Source organism: Asterias amurensis, chromosome 1, assembly GCF_032118995.1.
Source record: "Asterias amurensis chromosome 1, ASM3211899v1".
In the NCBI taxonomy this organism is placed as follows: Eukaryota; Metazoa; Echinodermata; class Asteroidea; order Forcipulatida; family Asteriidae; genus Asterias; species Asterias amurensis.
Window position 1 is genome coordinate 33,783,108 of NC_092648.1, and position 26,219 is coordinate 33,809,326.

Here is a 26,219-nt window from a genome sequence, read left to right on the forward strand (position 1 = left end):
CAGCAGGTTTGGGGAGTTGTTACATAAGAGTGGACTAACTAACCACTGGGACCTGGTTGTTTATATTTTCATGTTTAAAAGATGCAAGCACTGCTTCAGACCTCTTTATTCAAGTACATTTGTAGCAGCAGGTTTGGGGAGTTGTTACATAAGAGTGGACTAACCACTAGGACCTGGTTGTTGATATTTTCATGTTTAAAAGATGCAAGCATATGCAAAATGACGTCATAAGGTCATTCTCGCTCGGGTATTCTCCAATGGGCCGAACCGCTGTGGAGTTTAGTATTTAGTGCCTTCCGAGTGTGCAAGCTGGACGCATAATGTTCTTGCTATTATTTGTGAAATATGCTTATAAAAAAGCAAGTTGTTCTGTTGTAGTTAGCAGAAATAATATGCTTAACTGTTAAGCAGTGCTATGCATTTGGTCAGAGGTCCTCAAACCTAGCAACTGGATCATGTTGGCTGCTACATACAAAAAATAGTTCTTGTATGAACTTCCTAACCAGAAAATAGGATTAGCTATTGCATACTGCTTACCAACCAAAAGGTCATTATACAGGCAAACAACAGTTAATGGCAGGACATTTCAACCCTAGAAGAGTCTTTCTCAAAGGCTAAACTTCTTTAATCGATAACGCTTTCATACCGATACAATGTTTTTTATCCTTACCAATCCTATATGATACCTTTAAGTATAAATATGCTGTCATATGTCAGTTAATCAGCACACCAGTGACTATGAACATAAATATTTTGACACAATTTCCTTAAAGTGAGGTTCTCATCAAAAACTGTTGCACACCCCTTGTCGTCTCTGACAGCAACGATGATTGAGGATTAAAGTATTTCCGAGTAAACCGCCAAATTTAGGATTGTCTTTTATTCCTTCTCGCCACAAAAATGTCCTCTACCCTGAAGCAGAGTACTAAGAGGTCAAGACAAAGGGGGTAAATTGCTTGTGATTTACAGATACTCAAATTCAAATCAAGTAGTCTAGTCCAGATTTCATTTTATTGTCGTGATTCAGTTTTTGTTTCTTTTTTTAGGAGTTTTAAGAAGGTCTCCTTTTACCTAAGTTTGGCATGCACTCCAGCAGGATACCAGGTCCACTCAAGTCCATTTGTAAAATCCACACCTCGGCCAGATTTTGATCATGCTGCTCAAAAATCAAGCACTTTAGGCCAAGTAATAAGAACACATAGCAAAATTGACTCGAGTGGGATTTGAACCAAAGACCTCCAGAACCATGCCAGTGCTCTACTACACGCGCTATCTAACCCTATGTTGGCGATCTCCCTATTTACCCAGTCAGTTTCCTTGTGGGTTTTTTACTTGATAGTTATGACGCCATAACAACGAGCTCTAATCCAGTGGTTCAACTTCAGAACAATTTTGACAATATTATATCCTTAAATAAGCCCAGTCTCCTTAATTTTGAGGTCTCATTGGTTGAGAATGTGCATGAGCTTTCCATTATTTTATATTACAGCAATGGAGTCGATGCAAGTGGGTTTGTTCATTTAAAGAAACCTGCTTATTTTCTCAATGAAAATGGTCCTTCATTTGAAAATGGTCCTCTATCTAAATAAACGCCTTACCTGATTCTGATTCATGTTCAGTTCTATCGTTTGAAGCTTCCCAACTCCGTCTGGAATGTTGTCGATAGAATTCTGGGAAAGATCCAAGAGGTCCAGGTGCCGGAGCTCGCAGACCTGCAGAGGGAATCGCTGCAGCTTGTTCCCGGAGAGGGTGAGAGTCTTTAAGGCAGATAACTTGGAGAGAGAAGCAGGAAGGGAGAGCAACCTGTTGTGACTTAAGGAGAGGGTTTCTAGCTTCTTGAGTTTGCCGACGTCCTCGGGGAGCGATGCTGGAAAGATAAACCAAAGAAATTAGAAATGAAAATTAGAATAACTGTTTAAATATCATTCATTTCAAAGTAATCTTTAACTTAGTGAAATGCCTTACACAGATAATAAGATCAGGTAATCAACCACAAGGGAAACTAACTGTGTATTTTTTTATAATTTTGGGTTGAACAAAGAAGAAACTGACTAGTGCAAGACTTAAACTCGCGAACTCCTGGTTAACATGCAACTGCGCTTTTTTAAAGAATTTTAGATTGATTGTAAGATAAACAAAACAATAAATAAAAATATTTCTAAAGAGGCTGAATGGATGGAAATCTCTTGATCTAGCTGGCTTTGTTAATTTTCTCAATGACAATAAGAAAGTCATTTACACTACTAATTGAGCTATTAAATCTCACTTCAACAGTTTGGACCCTGGTCATTCCCTGTGGGAGAAGGATTAGACCATAGACTCACCCATTTGCAAACATCAGTGACCAAGTTGGTCTTGACCACATTGAGTTTGTCATGTTTGCAATTATGTTTCTTCAAATAGTTAAGTTTTGAATTTAAAAATTCATCAAAGTCATTTTTGGAGAATAGTTCATTTTACCATAAACATTTGTAACAAATCAACAAGGAAAATCTGAGAATACGTCTTGACATCTGTTACTGGTTGATTAAACAAAGTTAAGACTTTTGTTCAACTGACGTTTATGTTGTCATTAGACCTACGTATGAGATGGTCACACACACTCTGGTTTTTTGCTGCGAACTCATTGTAAGTGACCATTCCCAATGAGTAAAAAAAAAAACGAAATTTTTAAGTCACTATTGTTTATCTTGTTATTTTCAATTGCAAAGTTACTTGAAAACTTGCTGTACATGTACAAATAAAACCCACTCTATTCAACTGAACATGTATCTGGGTCACATCTCGCAGATAAAACCAAGTGCCCTAAGTATAGTTAATCTACAACATACAAACTTACAAACTCTAAATGTACTCCTCAGATACATTGCGGCAAATTCAAAGACCCATTTTCCTTTTAGTGAAGAGGCTTGATGCTTGATAAGAACACTCTCAGCAAGCCTCATCACTTTGGAGTCCAGATGGTCCTTGCTTCACGATAAGACAAAAAACCTTTTCAAAGATCGAGAAGCGGCGCTGTGTGGGGGTGACAGTTTGTATTAAAAACTAGTATCATATTATACTATACCTCATACATATTCATGACCGAGAGTCGAGTTCTCATTGTTCCATTCATCATCACGTCCCAGGTGTTAATTTTGATAATTACCAAGCGCGCACGTGAGTATTCACTGAAGTGGTAAATGCGCATGACAAGTAATAGCTCCCCAAGAGCTATTCTACTTGTCATGCGCATTACCATTGTGTGGCGTCATCCCCGGGCGCTATTATAGTTGTCATGCACTTTACGATCGTGGTACTGTTGTACACACGCACGAACATCGCTCTAGCGACTTCCACCGCATGAACAAACTTATCATGGTTGATTTTATTTCACAGTTTCCATTTGCCATTTTCAATAAAGCACATTTTCAGCACATTTTTCTACACATGTAAATTACTGTTTTTCATAAGACAATCTCGCGTTGTTATAAAATAAAGTACATGTTCTGCGTGTAAAAGGAAAATAGTTTTAAAACCAAGCGAATGCAAAAGAAAAATAATAATAAAAGTTGTTTTTAAAGTCAAGAGCATCTTTGCACAAGAATGCACAAAGTACACTATGATTCAAACCAGAGCTACATGTATACATCAAAGACGCCCCAACGAAATCTTGAACAGAGTTCACAGGGTGACATGAAACATTCGCATCAAGCGAAAAATGTAGTCATAAAGATACATGTACACTGTCACTAGTGTCAGTCATTCAATTTGCACAAGCTCTAACTCCAATCGAACTATCTACAAAAACAAACAGTATCTGAGAGTGCAACTGTAAGCCCAGAGTTCAGTGGAGTGATTGATGGCGGAGGCAAGGGGTTGGAACGCTTTTTTGGCAATCTGGGACAAAACACAGCGTGGTTATTAGCCTTTGAGGAGAGTTATCTGCCGCCTTTTGCTTCTTGTCATTAGAGGGATGTCAAGAAGGTGGGGGGGGGGTGATGTTGTATGAGCAATCTTAAGTTTTATCTGGGTGAGTTTGTCTGCTATGAATGACATTGTTACGTTTTAAAGACGTCATACAATTACACTTATTTTTTTTAAAGAATTCCATCCATTTTAAAAAGTATCAACAAATTTACCATGCCATGTAAAGTTTTTTAAATTGTTTTCTTTGGGAAAACTGCATACAGTTCTATGTCAAGGCGGTATAATAAGAATCTATCTATCTATCTATCTATCTATTTATCTATCTATAACTCTACAATTTGAGATTAAGACACTTTCCGTAACCCAATCTGACAGAATTTTCACAGACAAACAAAAGTATACTGCATTTAATATCTATTTGCTTTCATAGCGAAGGCAAAGCAGCAGTAGGGTTGGCAGTGTTTGGCCCAAATATGCCAGAAAGCTCACGCACGGGGTGTAGAGGTGAACCACTATGCGAGTGGAAGGCATCACATGGGGGAGGGAGGGGGTGACGGGGAGGCTAATTCAATTTTTATAAGGGTGCTGGTGGTTCATGTCAATAGTTTAAGTGTGGTTGTAATTACTCTAAAATTAATGGGTATGGTTATAAACTCAATTACTGTATACAGAGTTATAACGTTTTTGAATTTGTTATTAATTTTGACAATAATGACGTGCTATTGGATTTGACACTTGAGCTTAATTACAGTTTCATTCAATAGTGTATAACCTAGTAGTAAGTACGCCAGGGCTTGAATTCTTGGGGGAAATCCAGTGAGAATAATAAAATAGCAATAATTACAACATTTATAGAGCGCTAAATACAGAAGTTTCTGAGAGCTATAACCAGACTGTCGAAACGGATGGGTTTTAAGTTGAGATTTGAAAGTGTCCAATGCAGGAGCTGCTTGAATGTGGGTGGGTAGCTTGTTCCAAAGTGTTGGAGCTATGACTGAAAAAGCATAATCGCCATAGCGTGTCATGGTGCGGGGTCCCGGGGAAAGCTGGAAATGAGCGAAGGCATCGGGTAGCTGATGAAAGTGAAGAAGAACTAAGGGCTATGAGGTCTTGGAGATATACAGGGGGCCAACTTTATACACAAGAATAATAATTTTGAAGTGGATGCGTTGGTAAATTGGAAGCCAATGAAGAGAGAGAGTAGAAGAGAAAACTATCCGCATAGTGTCACAAACTGTTTTAATTGTAACATGCACTTAGAGAAGAATAATCTCATTTGTCTTATGGAGTAATACTTTCATACTCAATAGAGTTGAAAGATATTTATCAGATCCAGAGACAAAAATTTAACAAACTTTTACTGACTCGATGCTAAAAACACTGATCAGGGCCCAATTACGTTTCATGGCTCTGTTTACCACCAAATTATGTGCTAATGATCACCATTCTTCGCTCACTGTGTAAGTGAAAAATGCCTTATAACGTGGAGTATGCACATACACAAGCAAAGCCGCTTTGTTAAAGCCACTTTGCTAACCTTTACGCTTGATGTAAGCACAAAATTCCCTGATTCCCATGATTCTTTGCTTACAGTAAGCAGAACCATAAAATTGGGCCTAATTGGGCCCAGAACTCTAGAATCTCTAATCAGTAAGCACATATTACTTACAAGTAGTTTTCGCATATTGGAAAAAAACTTGGCAACTTCAATAATGCCCATCTATGACCACCCATACCACAGCCCCTTCTGTGTAACTCAATAGAACATGATGTAACCCTAACTCATCTATGACCAAACCATGACGTGAACGTGTTTATGAAACCTACACGGTGGGTTCATCATTGAGTGTGAATTTACCCTCTGGTCTTTTCATCTTCAATTACACTGGTTTATTACAAACAAACAAAAACCTTAATTTCAACATCTTGTTAAAGGTTGACCACAGAAATTAATTTTTCACTGAATTTCATTGAGATACATAAATTGTACAAAAAGAATGTGAGATGTTCATTTATTTTCATTTTGGATTCTTGCTAATCTTGAAACAAAAGTGACAAATCTTAAATGATGATTAAACAGTATTATATGTAATAACTATTTTTTTTTTTTTAGTGATTTATGTACGAGCATCTGAAATCACTTATCATTATTTATTTTCAGACAGGTTTTTGGGAAGTTTTTGAAATATGAGACAGATTTATGAAGCACTTTTTGGGGGAACAAAACAAGGCGCTGCGGCGCATTTAGCAGCCACTGCCAGAAACATCCGGGCAAACCTCTTGACTTAGGAATAAATGTAACTGGGTCTGTTATGCGCATAAAGTCAAACAACACACTTTTATCCGAAAAAAAGAAAAAAAAGAAAAACAAATTAAACACACACACAAAACTTCTTTGCGCACATTACAGTTGCAATGTCCCTTTAAAATATCGCAGCCGCCTTTGAAAATTATTGCAGCCGTAAAACGCTTCATTGTCAGTTGGCAAAAGAAGTGACAAGAAACAACCATTCCAGTCTGACTCAGATCATGGATCAATAGTCTCAGGCAATTAAATTTCAATTTGGGACTTGGATTTCAGCAGGATCAGTGGATCAGTGTTTACTTTTGGCTGCTCCTACTGTAACCAATACACAGGAGCTGTGAATCTTATTGACTGGGTCTTGTGTGTCAGAGGGGGGGATCGATGGCTTTGCTCACGGATACTGTTACCTTCCAACAATGCGCACGTGTCCTTAGTCACCTCATCGCTGGTATTATTCAAAATATTAAAGGCACTGTAGCTGATTTCACAAAACACTAGGAGTTAGGATGGGTTCAATGCGTCCTAGCGTCCATGGTCATAGAACTTACTTGTCTAAGTCCTAAAAGTTAGGAAGAGTTTGGTGATATCGACAGCAGGACACTAAGCCTGGGTGACTAGTGCACCTAGTATCAAAGTAGCGACTGTTGATTGCTTAGTCTAGTTGTGACTACGGTTTTTATTCCAACTACTCGGTTAATCATGCAGCCACGACTACTACAAAAATAGTGGCTACTTCCTGCAAGGTGAATCAATTGTGTCGTTTTAACGACTATTTACAGCAACATATTTTACTTCCGCAACACAGTCAGACATCAGTGACACAATTCTTTCTGGGTGAATTTTACTATCATGCGCCTACGGCAAACAATATGCCACAGTGCATCTTGGAAATAGACCGATCCATTAAGCTCCGCCCCATTGCGTATTGACCAATCACAACGCAACTAAGGTCCGACAAATAAGGTCCGACATGCGTGCGCGTATGCTTGGCGCGCGCGACAGTTGTGCAGAAAGGCAGTTGTGCAGAAAGGCATTGGAGAGGCTCACATGTTCATGCTCACACATACGTGCGTCGTGGGCGGAGCCTACTGGATCGGTCTATTGAACATTAGTTGCAACTAGTGTCGAAGCTGCGACTATTTGAGGCACGGCTAGTCAGGTAGTAAATTTCACTACCTGCCCAGGCTTACAGTAGACTTGTTTAGTAATTGTCAAAGACCAGTATTCTCACTTGGTATCACAACATGCATAAAGTAACAAACCTGTGAACATTTTGGGCTCAATTGGTCATGGAAGTTGTAAGAAAATATTTAAAGAAAAAACACCCTTGTTGCACAAATTTGTGTGCTTTCAGATGCCTGAGAAAGGCTTCAGGCCTGAAGTCTTTCTCAGATTCAAACATTTGAGTGAGAAATTACCTCTTTCTCAAAAGCTATGTTACCTCAGAGGGAGCTGTTTCTCACAATGTTTATACTATCAACAACTCTCCATTGCTTGTTATCAATTAAGTTTTTAACCTAACATATACGTAGTTACCAAATGTGTCCAAGTGCCTTCAAATAGAAAATGCTCGCAGAGAAAACCTGTATCGCTTTTTATGTGGAAGATCTCCCCTATAGTTGGCGTGTGATCACCCGGTGCTTTTGGTATGAACTATAAAAATATCTGCTGGGTTACTGTACACGCACCTGGCTCACAGGGCCTCGGGGGAAGAAAGCAAGACTTTTGTTAACAGGTGGGCGACGTTGTTGAAATATAACTTAATTAATATTGACAATATAAAGCCCACCTTAACATTCCGTTAGTGCCTGTACACAAGTTGTTAATTTGTAAAAATAACATAATTGGCGCCTGTTCAAAAACAGGTGAAAGACAGTCTGAACCCCTACCCTCCTTTACAGTGTAATTAGAACATTAAAGAAGGTATTTAAGGACCTCTTGAGTGCAGTAGGTCCAACCAATTGCCAACCCCTGACCCTGATCAAATTATAACATGTACACCTCTAATTACAATGGTCAATTACCATTCCAGCCTCTGCTGATGACCAATGAAGGAACAGTCATTTGACTAACTGGGTTGTTTTCTTCTTTTGAAATTCAAGAACATACCCCCTTAGCCCCCATAGGAGGATAACAATATTGGAAAACTAATTAAACAGAATAAATAGGCCTAATGGCAGCGTTTTATTACATGAAAAACAAACAAAATCTATTCCTCATTACCATTCTGCCTTGAGAGGTAATGAGGAATAAAACAAAAACACATTTTAGTGATCGATACCACTCAAAGCATTGTTTATATAATAATTTAAATGAACACTGTACATCATATGAGCATACAATGAGCAATCCATACATGAGTGTTTCCTGAGAGCACTACAATTTACCCAGGATCCGGAGTAGTCAATCTAGACTCTTTTAATCGTTGCGGTACCCGCTAGACTCTAATAATCGTAGCAGTACCCGCTGCCAAAACATAGGTTCGAACTGCTTCTAGCTACCGGGCAACCTCGGTAGTCTAGTTGGTAAGACACTGCTCTAGAATTGCAAGGGTCGTGGGTTCGAATCCCACCCGCGTAACATGCCTGTGATATTTTTTCACAGGACTCGGGAAAGTACTGAGTATACAGTGCTAATACACATCGGTGTATGGGTAAAAAACAAAATTAATAGACTGGTCCCCTAGAAGAATAAAGACTGGTCTTACAGGCCTATTGATAAAATTGGATACAATGATTTCATTGGATAAATATAAAAATTGTGCAGTGGCGTATTAAGCTTTCTATATCAGTGCTGTGATTGGTCCGATGTGATGTAGTTTGTCAGCTTGCACTTTAGATTGTCTTCATGCAGCATATGTATGCATAATGCTGTGTACATCATGTATAGACCCTATTGAATAACCCCTTTTGGCTATGAAAAGTCGCCATCTAGTAGGGCAAACTGTATGCGCATCCAAACGCGTACATCAATGAAGCACGCAGCACGCAACATTCCAGGTTTGATTTCTACGACACATGCAAGCACACACGCACGCACACGCACAGACGCCATCTTGTAGGTCAGATATTGAGCCGCATGACGTCATATTCAATACGATCTACTGTTGTTTTAATCACTCTGTAATGTGTACCTACTGGCATGGATCTAGTTTATAATGCTCCATTGGTGAATTGACTGCGAATCTCCTTGTGAAATGAATGAGAGGTCAAAGGTACATCTGGTAACATCCCAGGTCTATGAGTTTTAACCTGAAAGCTCACTCATTATAATAGTATTGCTCAGATGAATTAGATTACCATTAACAATTTCATACATATTTTGTTGGTGTCACTGGTTCCAATCTAATTTTTTCCTCAGAAAAGATATTTGCTAAACAGTATTTTCTGTTAAACAGCTTTATGAAATTGGGCCCCAGGTTTGTAAATGAACTTGTGTGTGTGTGTAGTGCTTTTTTTTTACAAGACTGAAGCAAGTTTTGTTCTAGGCAAAAGGATTCAGATACCTTTGAACCTAGGCATTTATGCTTCCCCATTCTTGGTAGACTTGTGGACAAGTCATTAAATGTCTGTCCAGGTGATAGCTTCTGACTCTCTCCGTGATTCCTGCGACACTAGCGTATTCTCGCGAGACTGCTGGCCCCTGCGAGACTACTGCTCTCACGACTCTGGTCCCATTTAACGAGGGAGTAGTTGTCGACAGCCAGCAGCTTCGCGAGAGCAGTGATCTCACGAGAGCAGTATTCGATCGCGGAAACCTGAATCATGACCCCACAACCAAAAAATCGATTATCTCACTGCGACAGACCATTGACGACTTGTCATAAAGTCTATAGTCATGGCAGTTCATGTATTCAATACACGTGCTAACTACATTATGTACCAGATGTGGCTTGAACTGCACTTCTTTAAACCATTGAGATCTGCTATCGCCTCTCCCGAACAAAAAGATAACATTTGGAGTTATCCCACGGTCTGCCTCTCCATCGCTTTGTACAAAATAGAGCGTATCAAACAGTAAAGTAACTGTACAGCGTCTAATTTGAAACAAATTTGATTAACGCACAACCGCCAGCGAGGCTTTCCACCACAAACGACTTAATATCGTTAATCTTTGAGAAATTCAGGATTAGAAACTTTCCACCAAAAGTACAGGCACCTACAAACGATACATAGCCCCAAGTGTCAGCAGTCAAAAGAAATTTCAAAATATTGTTATATCTTAAAGGGATTATCCACCCTCTGCAGAGGATGTAATCCTCTTTTTTTTTTTAAATGCACTCTATTGTTGTTAAGAAGTCAAACCCAAGGGCTACAGAGAAAGAAAAAAAAAGGTTAAATACTAAAGCACTGTGTAATAACGAAAGAAATAAAAGTACATTCGCTTTAAAATGGTATCTTTGTAGGTATTGTGTGCTATAATTCAAATCTACAAATCCCTGTTCAGAACAATGGGAGCCTTTGTAAGCCCCTTTGTAAGCCCCTTTGTTACCCCTGGAGCTCAGCAAGATTGTTGTGTCCTGATGACGAGAACCCCATTGTAGGCAATAATTGCTTTTCTTGTGGCAGGAAAGTTCATGAAGCCTGATTTACGACACTAGTAACAAGTAAACAAAAAAATGAATAAATAAAAAGTACAGTGGGAGGCGGCACAGATCAACTTGGTCAATTCACTTGATCTTTAAGTATAATCAACTTCATTTTTAACATAAACCTATGTACAAGGGACACTGATGGTAATTTTAAACCATTTGGGGTTGAAAAAAGAAAATATTGTACAATAATCCGTATCGAATAACCCCTTTGTTGCTATGAAGGTGGCCATTTTGTAGGGCAGGCCGTATGCACGTCTAAACACGTACATCAATGAAGTACGCAGCACGCACTATTCCCTGTTTGATTTCTTTGGCACACGTACACGCACACGCTCACAGATGCCCTGCTTCCGTAAGCACTGATTCTTTGCTTACGGTAAGCAGAGCCATGAAGTTGGGCCCTGCAGCCGATTTCACGAAAGGCTAGGATTAATCCTATCTCGACGAGTAACTCATCCTAACTTAGGATGGGTTCAATGCATCCTAACGTATGAATACAGAACTTAACTTGTCCTATAAGTCCTAAAATTAATCCTAAGTTACATGGAGGAAGAGTTTGGTGAAGGGGGGGGGGGGGCGGGGCACAAAAGAACAAGGACTTCCCATAATACAGAAGAATGGATATAGCCCTGAACGGTTATACATTATGATAGAAGACACCTATTGTGAAATAAACAAGGATGGCGATCTGTAAACCAGACACTTTACGCAACACTTTACGCAACAAATGTTGAGGCTACAATTGTTATCAAATCACATCCTGAAAGTGAGAGGAAAGATAAGTCCATAGTACAATCAACTTGATGTACTTTAGGTCAGTCCGTCAGTACAATGGTCACTTGTCAGTCATGAGAAGGACTTTTGTAAAAGCCTATTTCTAACTTCCTGTCCCCAAGGAACTCATCCTGCTGCTTTACCTAATAATATCTAACAGCATTGTTTTGCTATTTTTGTCAGCGGTGGTGAACAAATCTCTGAATTACCTTACAGTACCAAATCCTTATCAGGGCAAAAATTTTGTGGAAAATCCACAAAATCTCAGAATGTTTACTAGACCTGGGGGTCGATACCACAAAGACAGTCCTAACTTAGTAAAATCAAACTTAACAAACGATGGATGACATCACATTACTAGGGTCTGTGCATTTTAGCATACAGATAATTGTCTAGGTCATTCTGAATTTGTATGATATTCATTCAAAACGGCATTGAATTTGACCTTTTTACTGATGCAAAAAATTCTTTTAGATGTGCAGACTCAATTGGTTTTGATAGCCAATCCAATGCTTCAAGTTTCACTCTGAATGAGCACTTAAACAAATGATACCTTTTTTATTTAGTGCTCTTTCGGAGTCATTTTTTCCCCCACCTTCATGAGGGTTCTATCTATTGGAAAATCAGCACATCATAAAATTGAAGGCACTGGACGTTATTGGTAATAACTCAAAATATTTGTTGGCAAATTAACTTATTTTGTATAAAACAATGTGTGAAACAGCTTCCTCTGAAGGAACATATAATATTTGAGAAAAAGGTAAATTCTCACTCAAACATTTAAAGATTTCAAGCCTGAATGAAGCCTTTTATAAGGCAGCATGAACGTGCACAAATTTGTGCAACAGGGTGTTTCATCTTTCATTATTCTCTTGCAACTTCAATGACCATTTAAGTCAAAATGTTCACAGATTATTTTAATCTATGTTGGAACACACCAAGTGGGAATAATGGTCTTTGACAATTACCAAATCTTTCCAGTGCATTTGAGAAAGCACAGTTCAAATTGAAACATTTTTCTGCCCACTTATTCTGAACTCTGAAAATTAGCCAGGATCGTTGTCACATAATATCTACCAGTTTACACCTAATACCTACATCAATCTAGAATTACCTTTCATTTCTACCACAACCACTTTGTAGGAAATTACCATTTATAAGAATCACAGCTTGGGGTCCGAGGCAATTCAAAATTGAATTATCAAGTGAAAGTGTAAATGATTTTATTTTTAAACCCAGTCACCTTCCCTAAATAATTGCACACCCCGCTGATCGCACTGTTATAAAAAAAATATTAAAAAACTTGCTAACAAAACTCAGCATTAAAACGATATGTCAATGGCTATTTGTCTTTTGGAATTGGCTGTTCGGGCTTCACAGCATGGTTGGTGCCATATCAAATCCCAAAGAGCATTCGGTAACACGTTACCAATTTTTTATCCAACGATAAATTTCATCTTGAACTGAGCTGGAGACAGTGGCATATTACAGCAGACACTCAAGAAAAATAACTGGTCGCTTTCTGTGTTTCATTCACTCTTTTGTTTTGTCTGACGAGGACGGCTGCCCGCCTGTAAACTAATCCAAGTTCAAGGCTGCTGTGTGGCCGAACTCAAATCTGTACTTTTCTGCCTGAACGTGTCAAAATTACAATTAATGTTTCTTACAAAATGGAAAATAAGTGATCATCTGTCATTTAGGGACATTTTAATCCCGTCTGCATTCTGGCTCGTCTCCTTAGGGGATGATGGTGGAGATTGTGTAAACTGCATGGTACCGTTCATGAGTGCTTGACACTGTACTTTTAACGGCAGTAAATACGGTTACTTGATCGTAGCAGTGTAAGATGAAGAAAGTAATGTTCTTTGTCATGGTTTTAGAAGAAGAAAACACAAAAACAAACTTGTTTAACGACAAAGCCTCCCTTCTCCACCTGCTCCCCTATTTGTGGAAGGTGTTCGCCCAAAAACATAAAAAAGCACAAAGCTTAGCTGTATACTTCTCAGTTTCTCAGATATTTTGCTCAGAAATCTAATTCAATGTATTTTATTTTTTAAGATACATGATTATCAAGTTTATGAATACAACATCATCCTATAAAATAGACAATATCCTCAATAAAAGTCAGTCTTTTTACATATATATTTAATGGGAAATGCCAATCACAAGGCACTAACAGATTAGAATCCGAGAAAGACTTCAGGCCTGAAGCCTTTCTCAGGCATCTGAAAGCACACAAATGTGTGCAACAAGGGTGTTTTTCTCTTTATTTGACGAATTGAGCCAAACTTTTCACAGATTTGTTATTTTATGCATGTATAGGATACAGCAAGTGAGCATACTGGTCTTTGAAAAGCAAAGGTGTCCAGTGCTTTACATTGCATCATGACAGTAGGATGAGATGGTGTTGCTGGTTACCGGTCGTTACACCTGTCCCCCCTGTGTAGGCATTTGGTGCACACCTGTTGAATCACCTGGTAGTCTGTCTACCGGTTCAGTCAGACCTTATGGATACACCTGCTGTCATAATTACATTGACTGGACCGGCTCTCTTAAACCATAGAGAAAGGACAACCAGTTAAGACTGGTTTGTCCCTGTATTATGTCCCCACTGTTTGAGGGAGGATGGGCAAAGTTGACAAACTTACATTTCGAAACCTTTGGTTATTGGAACTGTTTGATTGTTTTAATCCTACATAACAGTAAACAATAAAAATGACATGTGAAAATTTAATTTTGGCCGTGTTTTTTTATAGATATTGCCGAAAATCCATAGGGTTAATCCAAATGCAAGATGCATGAGTCATTAATTTTAACTGTCATTTTCCAGAGTTTAGAAGAAATCAATATAAACCACAAGGGAAACTGACTGGGTAAATTTTGAAATGATTTTTGGGGTTGAACAAAGAATTGACTAGAGTGAGATTCGAACCAACGACCTCCGGATTAACGTGCCGGCGCTCTACCAACTGAGCTATCTAGCCCTATATTGGTGGTGTCCCTATTTTGTCAATATCTTTGTTCGGGGGTGCCAGTCAGAAACCATACAATCGTTGGTTCGAATCCCACTCTAGTCAGTTCTTTGTTCAACCCCAAAAATCAGTTTAGAAGAAAGAAAACAAAATCAAATCCACAAGTAAATGGTTTTTTTCCCGCCAGTATTTACTTTTGGAGACCAGTCTTGATCATTAAACTCCATTTACCAGGAGCTCCAAAATATGGAAAGGCAACTTTGTGAAGTCCATACAAACTGCACTAATGACCTGATAGTCCTGGGCTGACGAGTTTGATGTGTCATGCATGTCAAATCACTTACATCATATATCAGAACGCAGGTTGTTATCAAAGTAAATTAACAAGATTTCTCCATATTTGGTTTCACATATAAAACAACCCCAAGCATTTCTCATACAGGACAGACCACGGCTTCTTGTGGTTGGGCATAGTTGTCCTTTTGATGCTAAACTTGTTCAACACCTTACTCATAAAAATGGTATTTCTTTGTTAGCACTCAACACTGGCTGTAAAGTTTTCATTGGGCTTTTTCCCCCTTGGTTTTTGTCTAAAATATGAATGGAATTTTTGTTGTCAAGCAGGATGGTTATTATGACAAGGACATACCAATAGAATGTGTTTTAACAAAGGAATAATTAGCTACATTGGGTTGGGTGCTCATTTCAATTATAGAAGGACCTAATATGGAGACAAAGTGATCGTCAACTTCAAACCACATTAGTCTTCCTGTGGTTGGTCTTATATAGGTGAGACCAAATATTTACAAGACTTGACAGCTTTGCTATTTTCAAATATTTCTTGCGAATACTTTACACCCTTTTTTTGCACTTGCCAATTAATTAGATCAAACCACATTATGTTTGGGGCTGTTTAAACTGTTTCATGAAACGATTTCCACTATTGATAATAGTTAATATTATTGATATAATGGGTTTTTTTTTAATTAAAAAAATAAGATATTGCCTAATTCCACAAGGCCACTTCAAGGTGAGGGCTACACAATTTATTTGGGCTGTCGTCTTAACTCAACTGCCACCAGGGGCGCATTGCCACCTACATGTACTCCTGGGGCTGAAACAGGGGCGTTACCCCCTTCACAGTCAGCAAGGGTGTGGCCATGGGAATCATCCACATGAAGCCAGGCTGGTAGAGAAGAATGCACTACTTTTCCAACTTTTTATGAAGCAATTATGGTTAGGTGCCTTGCTCCAAGGGCACAAGCCACAAGCATCATGACCGGGATTCGAACCCACACTCTGCTGCTGAACTCACAAGTCCAGTTAAAGTTTGTATTTACTCTAAGTCTAGTCCCCAGCTTTCCCTAATATAAAGTGCATATTTATATATAGACATGCTTGTTAACACTGAATATATCAGCCAGTCCGTTTGGAGAGAATTTTTACTGGTCATCGGGCGTTTAAACTGTCATTTGGCCTGTGGGCTGTCACTATTTTGTACACTACATTAGATAATTAATTACGAGCCAAGTGCCAAGACAGTATCATTGCAACAACACAAAGTGGAGTAAAGCATCCCAGTGTAACAGAGACAGTGAGACTTCGTCATGGTTCTCACACTTCATGTACTAAAATAATGTTGAACTCTATTCAACACCTCATATTGCATTCATGTTTCCCATCGTCCACCGTTCCCCAAATTGGTCATGACGTTGAACATCTCCCATGTCTCCTACGTACACTTCCTACAACAATCCTCAACGTTTACATCATCAGGTCTACTAAACACTGAGCCCTCCGGACTGATACTTCTCGGAGGCAACGGAGGCAATTGCTTCCGTGCCCCATGGCCGTTGCCTTGGTGCCCTTGAAATGATGTGGTAGAGATTTACAACTTGCTCTTGGTCATAGGGTGCCCTTTACCAATTAGAAGAAAATGCCTTGGCGCCCTTAACCTTTCAAAACCAAACCATAACAGGGCTGAACCCTGCTCTGTGTCCTTAAGGATGTAGGTGGGTGGCTATGTGTGTACATTCCCTGGGCGTTGGACTCAAGGTCTTGGCCAGGATTCAAGATGGAAGCACCCACTGAGAGATGCTGTGATAGGCCCCCAGGACTAACCTGGCTGGATGTCCCACTTCCCTCTTAGGTGATTTTGTAAGTCACCGGATATTAGTTGTTTCGCTATTGGGGTAGTGTATGTTTGCTTCTTCTAGTTCCTATACAGGGGTGATTTATCCCAAATCTAATTCTAGAAGTTACTCCACTCTAAATAAGTGTGTAAATCTTAAAGACCTTTGCCATGAGATGACCATCCAGATCAGCTTCTAGCCACCATAGTACAATCTCACCAGTTTAATAATAACTTTGGATACATCTGTTTCCAATTTACTTTGATGCTGTTTACTTTATAAATAAAAAGTTGCATCCCCTTAAAGGCCCTGTACACGTTTGGTAATTGTCAAAGACCAGTGTTCTCACTTGGTGTATCCCATCAAAAGCATAAAATAACAAGCCTGTGAAAATTTGGGCTCAATCGATCATCGAAGTTGCGAGAAAATGATGAAAGAAAAAACACCCTTGTTGGACAAGGGTGTTTATGGGGTAGGAATAAGAGATAGGAATAAGAGCTAGAAGTCTTTTATTATTTTAGTGAGAAATTACCTCTTTCTCAAAAACTACGTTACTTCAGAGGGAGCCGTTTCTCACAATGTTTTATGCTATCAACAGCTCTCCAATGTTTGTCACTAAGTCAGTTTTCAAGTTAATATTTGTTTTGAGTAATTACCAAATCATACCATCCCTTTAAAATGTTTCCCCCTCCTGCTGCTGCTTCCCAGGTTGTTCCGCAAACTTGGGTGTGATTTCTGGCTAAAATTGGCTTCTGACTGGCACTCCCAAACACAGATTTTGACAAATAAGACCATCAACATTTAGTGTGAGATGACTCAGTCGGTAGGTCCGGCGGTAATAGGTTCAAACCCCGCTCTAGTCATTTTGTCTTAGTTCAACTCAAAATCACTTTGTATTTTCTGAGCATATTAGCCAAGCTGATTAGTCTTGTATACAAGATTTTCCTTGGTGCCCTGAACTAAGAGGATACTAATGTGCCCTTGGGCAACAAAGTTTTAGGTCTGAATGCTATAGATATAAAATGTCTTTATTAAATGTATGAAAGGTTTGAAAGGGTTGCAATGTTGACTGTTTGCTATGAGTTATCACACAATGTTTCCATAAATGTGCTTACATATAAACTGATGATTTTTTACTATATATAATAATCAGACACATCTCTCAGGTGCAAGTAGTCTTTTACAGGTAGGCATGTTACTTTATGAACGCAATTTCCTCCTTGCCCCTGGCCATTGCCTTGGTGCCCCTTTGAAATGTTTCAAATGTAATTTACAATTTCCTCATATAGAGTTGCCCTTCACCAAGGAAAAACCTGGCCCTTTAAAAACAGAAGCATCGGGCCTACCTAATAATATGGCAGATAACTAACGATTGTTTAAATGTGTTTTTTGGTTTTACCTTACACAAAAACATTTGTAAAGCACCGTCCTTACTGCGTCCTGTGAAATAAAATCGACAGGCATATGTAACTCCCTGTCGCAAATTAAAATGTTAAAATGTTACTTTTGTATGCAAACTGGCAGAAACTTTTTAATGCATTACAATTGCATGGCAATTACATTCTTTCAACTTTGAAATTGCGAACTTTGAATGTTTTGTGCGTAGACCTGGAGCCTCAAATGAAGACATTTCAGAGTGTGTCCATTGATTGGCACACTTCCATGAATGTCTTTATTATCGTGATAGACTTGGCAAAGCTACTGAACTTTTTCTTGTGTGGATATTGCCCCTCTGGGGGCTATATTTCAAATTTGCACTTCATCCTATAAGTGCAAAGGAATCAGACTGTTAGGAATGAGCAGGAGCGCTCAGATGTTAACATGTTTTTAAACTGGTTGAAGTGACAGAAACAGAACAGGATCACACGATGAATGAAATTTATGAGGGTGTTTTTTTTTTTTTTAAGAGAACAATTTAAAGCCATTGGACACACCTTCGGAACAGAAAAAAATTAAACGTTCACAGATTTACAAATAACTTACAGGGTTTAAAGAGAGTAATGGTGAAAGACTTCTCCTGAAATATTATTCCATGAAATGCTTTAATTTTTGAGAAAACCTTTAAAACAAAATCAATTCTCGATATCGAGAATTACGGATTTATTTTAAACACATGTCATGACACGGCGAAACATGCGGAAACAAGGGTCGGTTTTCCCGTTATTTTCTCCCGACTCCGATGACCAATTGAGCCTAAATTTTCACAGGTTTGTTATCTTATATATAAGTTGTGATACACGAAGTGTGGGCCTTCGACAATACTGTTTACCGAAAGTGTCCAATGGCTTTTAGACATGTGATGATATTTTCCTCTTATAAATTTGTTTTCTACGTGTATGTGAAGAAAGGGTGCACTTTTAGAGGTTTGTTCGTAATCATCATGAATTGATCACCAGCACTATCTACCCCCATGCATGATGCACAGCGCAATTAGCCTACAAGATGCCACTAAAGTCTGTCCCCATTTTGGGTGCCAAAAAGTACACAAAAGGATTTACCCCCAAAATGGTCAAAATTGTAGACTGGCATTTTACAAACAGACGGCTGCACATGATAGTCAAATAAAACATCACTAGAACATTGTTTTATATTAGGCACACTGACTGTTGATTAGGGGCCTATATCATTTTATTCTTTAAAAGGTCGTTACATACGACCAGCTTAAAAGGTTAAACACCAAAAGTAAATAAAATAAAACACTCGATTTTAACTTCAGTCAACCAGCAAAATCAACATCAAAACAGAGAGATACCAAGAATTGGAACGCTTGGTCAAAAACCAAACTATGATCGGCGGAGGAGTCGTTAAGATATCTGCTCTAGAATGCAAGGGTCATGGGTTCGAATCCCACCGGGGTGGTTAGCCTGTGTCGGGGGAGGGAGTCTGCAAGACCTAGGATGGAGTACTCAAGTGCTAAATCACACATCCTTGTAAGGTAAAACCACAAATATTATGTCAATGCTGAAAACCGAATTTTGAGCACCAACATAATTTCAAATTAATTCCAATAACTTTTTGAAGGCTAAGTGAATTTGAAACAAATAACTCATCATGTGCAACAATTTACTTGAAGTCAGCAACAAAACTTCTTACTTCCCACAAAGGTTATGATTTTTACCAAGGTTTCTTCAATTATACAAAACAGAAAGGTGTTGATCAAAAAATAATAGACAGCCCCCGTTTTGTTTGATCTTTAATTGATTAAATTTGCCAAGGACCCTATGTGATAATTTCTCCAGATGTCTTTACCATACAGTACTTTACGAAGGTTTGAAACGTCCACAGCTGAGGTCTGTCTTTTGTTTTGCTCACACTTTTGGAATGGACCGGTACCCACCCTCATGATGGATAACCAACAACCTGGCATTGAACTTATGGCAAAAGGGGACCAGCCAAACCCCAACGGGGAATAAAATCTTTCATGACTGAGGCATTGGAGAAAAAAATAATACGATATGACAAATGGAACGTCAACTGGTGGGAAATATGATTTGTAATTTGTACAAATCACTTATATGCACACACAAAAAACAGGTTGATTTTTGTATGTGTTTTTCCCCTCCCCCTCTAACCAGAGGGACTCCCATGGGGGTATAAGTTGAATAATGGAGGTGTACGCTCACAAATCACTTCGCCTTCACTGCCCCTGTACTCAATCAAGGTACACATGTAGGGGTGTGTATAGCTGCCCGTTCCCACTGGACCCCGCATTGATCTCCCAATTCGAGAAAAGGGCGATCGAGACCCTGAATGGGCGATCAAAAGGCGATCAAAAGGCGAAAACATATTTGTCAAATAAACCTGTGCCTGCATCTGAGCTAGAAATCAGAAGTTGTGCTTCAATAAATAAATAAAACAAATAGTAATCTTGAAGGTACAGTTAGCGTCCTTTATCCTTTTCCACAGGTTGAATAGCAAATGATGTACACTACCTAATTTTGACACTAACAACGAACTTGCTGTTGTTGTTCTTATTAATGTCATATTAAATAACTTTTTGATAGTGTTACCTCAAGAAAAGGTCTGTATCTTAATGGGATTGGTCGAAGTCTCACCTCCATGTCACAAACCAGAGACTTTGTAAAAGTGTCAAATTGTCAGAGCAGTTACACGTCTATACTGTATATTTCTGCCTTTAAAGGTAGAGTAACAGATTGTTTTATGTCAAAGTAGTGCTGATTTATAGGCAAAGTTAGTTAGCAAGGAAGATACCAATCTTTGACGTTTTATGTAAAGATTCTTTATTATCCAAGTGTTGCTTTTTATGTTTGAACCAACAGGCTAATTTCATAGCAGAAGAATGACAGACACACATTTATGGTTATTGAAGTATGGGCTAGAAACAACCCAATTCCATTGAAGTACGAAAGCTGCATTGACAAAAAGCAGACAACAAACATTTAACAACAAACCTAGTTCACAACAAAGCTACAATCTACTTACTTAGTCTGTTGGCGTTCAAGTTGATACTCTTGAGCAGTTCAAACTGACCAATCAGGGCAGGTAGGGATGGGATCTTGTTACCTGATAGGTCCAAGGTGCGTAAGTTCCGTATCAATCTCTGTAGCTCTGGCGGAAACTGAAACCAAAGATTAAAAAGAAATGACATTTGTGGACTTTAATTGCACTATTTTTCTTTATAAAACCATTGGTCGCAACTAGCGGGGGCCAATTTCATAGCTCTGCTTACACAACAAATTTGCTTAAGCATGAAACTAGCTCGCTTATTTTTCACATGTTACTGGCAAAAATTTCATGCCATATACATTGCTTGTGACTGGTATTTAGCTGTTGTTTACTTAGCATAACTCAACTCTTACTTAGCATAAGAGTTGAGTCTTTGCCGGTAATCTGATTTTCTGGGGGTAATAATGTTGGAGCGCCATGAGAATCACTGTTTGAAGAACCTCGCTATATAAGAAGCCATTATTAATAATGCAGGCCTATCATTTCATCTTTGAAAGGTCATCAAGGCCATTTTCATTATGCAAAGGGCACTTCCATTGGAAAATCTTAAGGTCAATGGGAAACTTTTGAAGGGGCACCAAGGCCAAGACCAGAGGCATCGAAGGTCATGACCTCTGTGGCCTGCATGTAATTCCAGGCCTGATACTGTCAGAGCCAGAGTGAAGGCCAGGTTGACCAAGATGCTATTGATGAGATTAGTGAGGTATAGAGAAGGGATTTGGAGACATTTTCATACAATGGTAAGAATTTTGAAAAACGATGCGATGATGGACTGGGACTGGAAGTCAATGAAGTTGATTGAGAAATGGGACAACATAACCACAAGAAGCTTCAATATCAGGTGGCTACACGGGGGGGGGGGGGGGGGGGGGTGGAAAGACTGGTTTTTTTTACCAGCCTGTTGTTGTCTTGATGTCCTTATGTGACCGGTTGGCGTTGTTTTGGCTGGTGCACTTTTTTTTCAGTGTGCGGGTCTTTTGTCTTTTGTCGCTTTGTATTTCTTACTAACTTATTATGTAATTTATGTGTATACTTGTATTTTTTACGTGGACAATAAATAAATCTATCTATCTATCTATCTATATTAACACAGTGGCCAAAGAGGCCAGCACCTATGTTGCCCCTGGTCTTTTCTTTGCTGCTCCTTTACACCTTCCCCTCTCAAAGATGAAATTCCAGGCCCGCATTGAGGAGCACTTGATGTCTTTGGTGAGACTCATTGGAGCAGTGTTTTAGAGTCTCTAAAGACAAATATGCAAGATTGTAAATCTGTGTTTTTCTACACAAAACATTTGTATGTATATGTATAGGTCTATGAAGACAAAAACTCATAATTGAATACTTCAGTGCTTGATGCCAATTTTGTTTAAAGACATTGGACACTATTGGTAATTGTCAAAGACCAGTCTTCTCACTTGGTGTACATTATCTCAACATATGCATAACAAAACAAGTCTGTAAACATTTGAGCTCGATTGGTCGTTGGAGTAGCGAGATAACCATGAAAAAAAAAAAACACCCTTGTCACACGAAGTTGAAGTTGTAGTACTTCTTTCTCAAAAACTACGTCACTTCAGAGGGAGCCGTTTCTCACAATGTTTTATACTATCAACCTCTCCCCATTACTTGGTACCAAGTGAGGTTTAATATTGATAATTATTTTGAGCAATTACCAATAGTGTCCACTGCCTTTAAGTCTTTTTCACCAAAACATAGAACAAGATTAATAAGGAAAGAAGCAAGCCCATACAGATACAGTTGCCAGGGACATCAGGGTGCTTCCAACTGATCTCCTCAACTTAAAGGGTCTATATTACTTTTGTAGGATAAAAAACACAATGTCCACAAATTTACACTAAACTTACACAGTTCGAAAATAATGATAGCAGAAAGCTTCCCTGAAAATATTACGTGCTGAGGTGCTGTAGTTTTTGGGAAACGAGTAAAACAATGTCATGAAAATAATTTTCGTCTCATGAGACGAAAATTGTTTTAATCATTTACAAATGTATTTTCATGACATTGTTTTACTCATTTCTCAAAAACTACAGCACCTCAGTAAGTAATATTTGAAGGGAAGCGTTCCACTATCATTATCTTCAAAACCTGTAAGTTTAATGTAAATCTATGGACATTTTGAAAAGGTACCCAAATCCTTTAGAATGGGCAAATATCAACATGATTCCGACCTCGGTTGACTAGAAGAAAAGAGAGATTTCATTTGGACACGTCTCAAATTTTGCTTGGTTGTTATTTTCACAACACTTGATGTCCTAGAAAAAAACTCCCAATATAAATACAAAGGAGCTTGCCGCCAAGGAAATGCCCCTGTACTATTAAAGGTCATATCGCTAGTAAACAAGAATACAATTCAGAGGCAGTTTCAACCATGGAGCGAACAACCTTGTCATTTAAAATTTTTATTTTTGTTTGTAGTAATTCCTTCAGCACTCTGTCAGCTTATGCACACAACCCAGCACAAATATACACTTTTTGGAGGGAAAACTACTACAATCATAAAGGTATTGAGTTTCAGGTATTTCAATCAGCAAGTGGTGGGGCAGCTGAAATGGTGTTACTTGTCAGTAGACACTTCCAGGGGGATTATCCCAGGATGGAGACTTTGTCTCCTGTGGTCATCACTCATACAGGTCATCATCAACGAGACAGGGAATAAGACCAGGAGTGAGGGGGGGGGGGTATTCCTCCTTGTCTTGGCTACTATACTCCACCATCTTGCAGACAACAATCAAGATGCGATTTTTTACCAAAACATTTCCTTGAATTTGTTCCCCAAAATAGGCACTGCTGTAATTAGGCGGATTAAATTGTGTCACACGTGATTTAGCTCACGACTAGGGATAGAGTTAACGCATCAGTAGTGAGTACTCAGGGTGGGAGGGGGGCCTGTGGTTTTCCAAAGGCATGAGGCTGATTGACACACAGTCTCACCACCTTACTAACTCACTCACCAATTTGTGGTTTATCAGGGAACAACCATGAGCAGCGATAAAACATCATGAAGTGGGAATTTATTGCTCCCTTATAAATCTATTTAAGGGTGGATTGAATTGCTAATTGGACGAATGATAAATGAAAGAATTTGTGACGCTTAGAAAATATGCAGAACTGGTGTTGAAAGATATGAGCGACCATGGTTCAAGAACCAGATATAGGTCTGATATCAAACAGAAGTCCTCCCTTCAGGTCTGTCAATTTTTGTAACCAAAAATAAGAATAAAAAGTGAAAGGTAAGCAGGTCTGTAGTTAAATAAAAACACTTTCATTCATTGGGGTTTTCCATCTTTTCTGTGTGTACAGAGCCTCTGCAATTGCAAGCCTCCATGTCCCTGGTCACCAAGTGCCCCCCAAAAAGAGAAAATTACAGCTGCCCTCAAAGAGAGAAAACCTGACAAGTCCATGAGGAAAACTCAAGCCTGCGCAAGGCTATCTTTTTCCCAAAATTTGTATCCAGATACATTTTTGTTTAGGGTTGAACAAAGAAAAACTAACTAGGGCAGGATTTGAACCAACACATTCCGGATAAATGTGCAGGCACTCTACCAACTGAGCTATTCTAGCCCTATGTTGGCGGTAATTGGGGGTCTCCTTATTTTGACAATATCTTTGTTCCAGGTGCCAGTCAGAAGCCACACAACCGTGAACCGTCGTGTATGTAGCCATACTCAAATTTACTACACAACCTGGGAAGCAGCAGCCAGGGGATCACCTTATTTCATCTATAAATCAAATAATAAACCAAAAGGTGAACTGACTTGTTAAAAAATATTTTTGGCATTTTCAAATGAATTTGATTCTGAGTGGGATTCTCTCCCTCAATATACATTGTGTAATCTACAAGAGTTTCAAAAAAGATAACTATAAAAGAATAAAGACACTCATTTAAACAAATTTGTGCCAACAAATCTGTTTGATACATCTCGATGCGGTATGTGGTTCAAACAGTAGAGGTTGCTTTTTTATTTCAAAAAGTAGTTAGAGTTTCTTCATATCGTAATAGTTTGGTTGACCTCAATTCAGCACCCAACCACATTGCACACAAAATATGAATTTTATACCTCACGCCATGGACTGTGGTTAGCCTAAGTACACATAAATTGACACAATTGTTCAAGTTGGTGGAATTCCTTATCACAAAGCTGTCATAAACAAAGCAGGAGTGTCAATAGTGTAAACTGTACTAAACTGCGTTTTTGACCCATTTGTGGTTGAGCAATTGGATCAGATAGAACCAAAGGGCTTGATGTAATGATGTTCACAGGTGGTTGGCATTTTTATTATAAAGATATGGAGCAGTTCAGTAAATTTCTTGGAAAAAAATAACTGTAGTGTTTTTTTAAACCCACCTGGGTATTTCAGCATGTCTTTAACATTCATAACAACAACAAAAATGTCCTCATCTCTTTTTATGCAAATAAAAAAGCAAACTTTGTACTTTGTGTAACACATTTCACACATGGTTGAAATTTTTGTTCGAAAGATATAGAGCAGTTTTATAAGTTTCTTGGAAAAAACAACTGTAATGTTTGTTTTTTCAAAACCACCCCTGGTATTTCAGTATGTCCTAGTATTGTTAACAACAACAACAACAACAACAACAACACCAACAACAACAACAACAACAATTTAAAATTTTCTCTCCTCCTTTTGAGCAAATAAAAAAGGTAAACTTTGGACTGCACTGATGTAACAAGGTTCACTTCACACATATTTGACATTTTCCTTCCAAAGACGGTGCAGTCCATTAAGTTTCTTGGAAAAAAATAACTCTAGTTTTTTTTTTTAAACCCACCTGGTATTTCAGCATGTCTTTAACATTCATAACAACAACAAAAATTTCCTCATCTCTTTTTGTGCAAATAAAAAAGCAAACTTTGTACTTTGTGTAACACATTTCATACATTGTTGAAATTTTTGTTCAAAAGATATAGAGCAGTTTTATAAGTTCCTTGGAAAATACAACTGTAATGTTTGTTTTTTTCAAAACCACCCCTTGTGTTTCAGTATGTCCTAATTTTATTGTCAACAACAACAACAATTTAAAA

The 26,219-nt window shown here is 38.5% G+C and overlaps 1 protein-coding gene across 1 annotated transcript in view; it reads right to left on the bottom strand.

The window, feature by feature from the left end:
- Window positions 1-26,219, bottom strand: part of LOC139937651 (leucine-rich repeat-containing protein 57-like) — a 49,263-nt gene that overhangs the window by 13,346 nt on the left and 9,698 nt on the right. The window contains exons 2-3 of the mRNA XM_071932899.1: window positions 21,130-21,265; window positions 1,599-1,867 (exon numbers count right to left, since the gene is read on the bottom strand). Coding sequence (XP_071789000.1) covers window positions 1,599-1,867; window positions 21,130-21,265 — 405 coding nt within the window. The remainder of the gene's footprint in view (window positions 1-1,598; window positions 1,868-21,129; window positions 21,266-26,219) is intronic.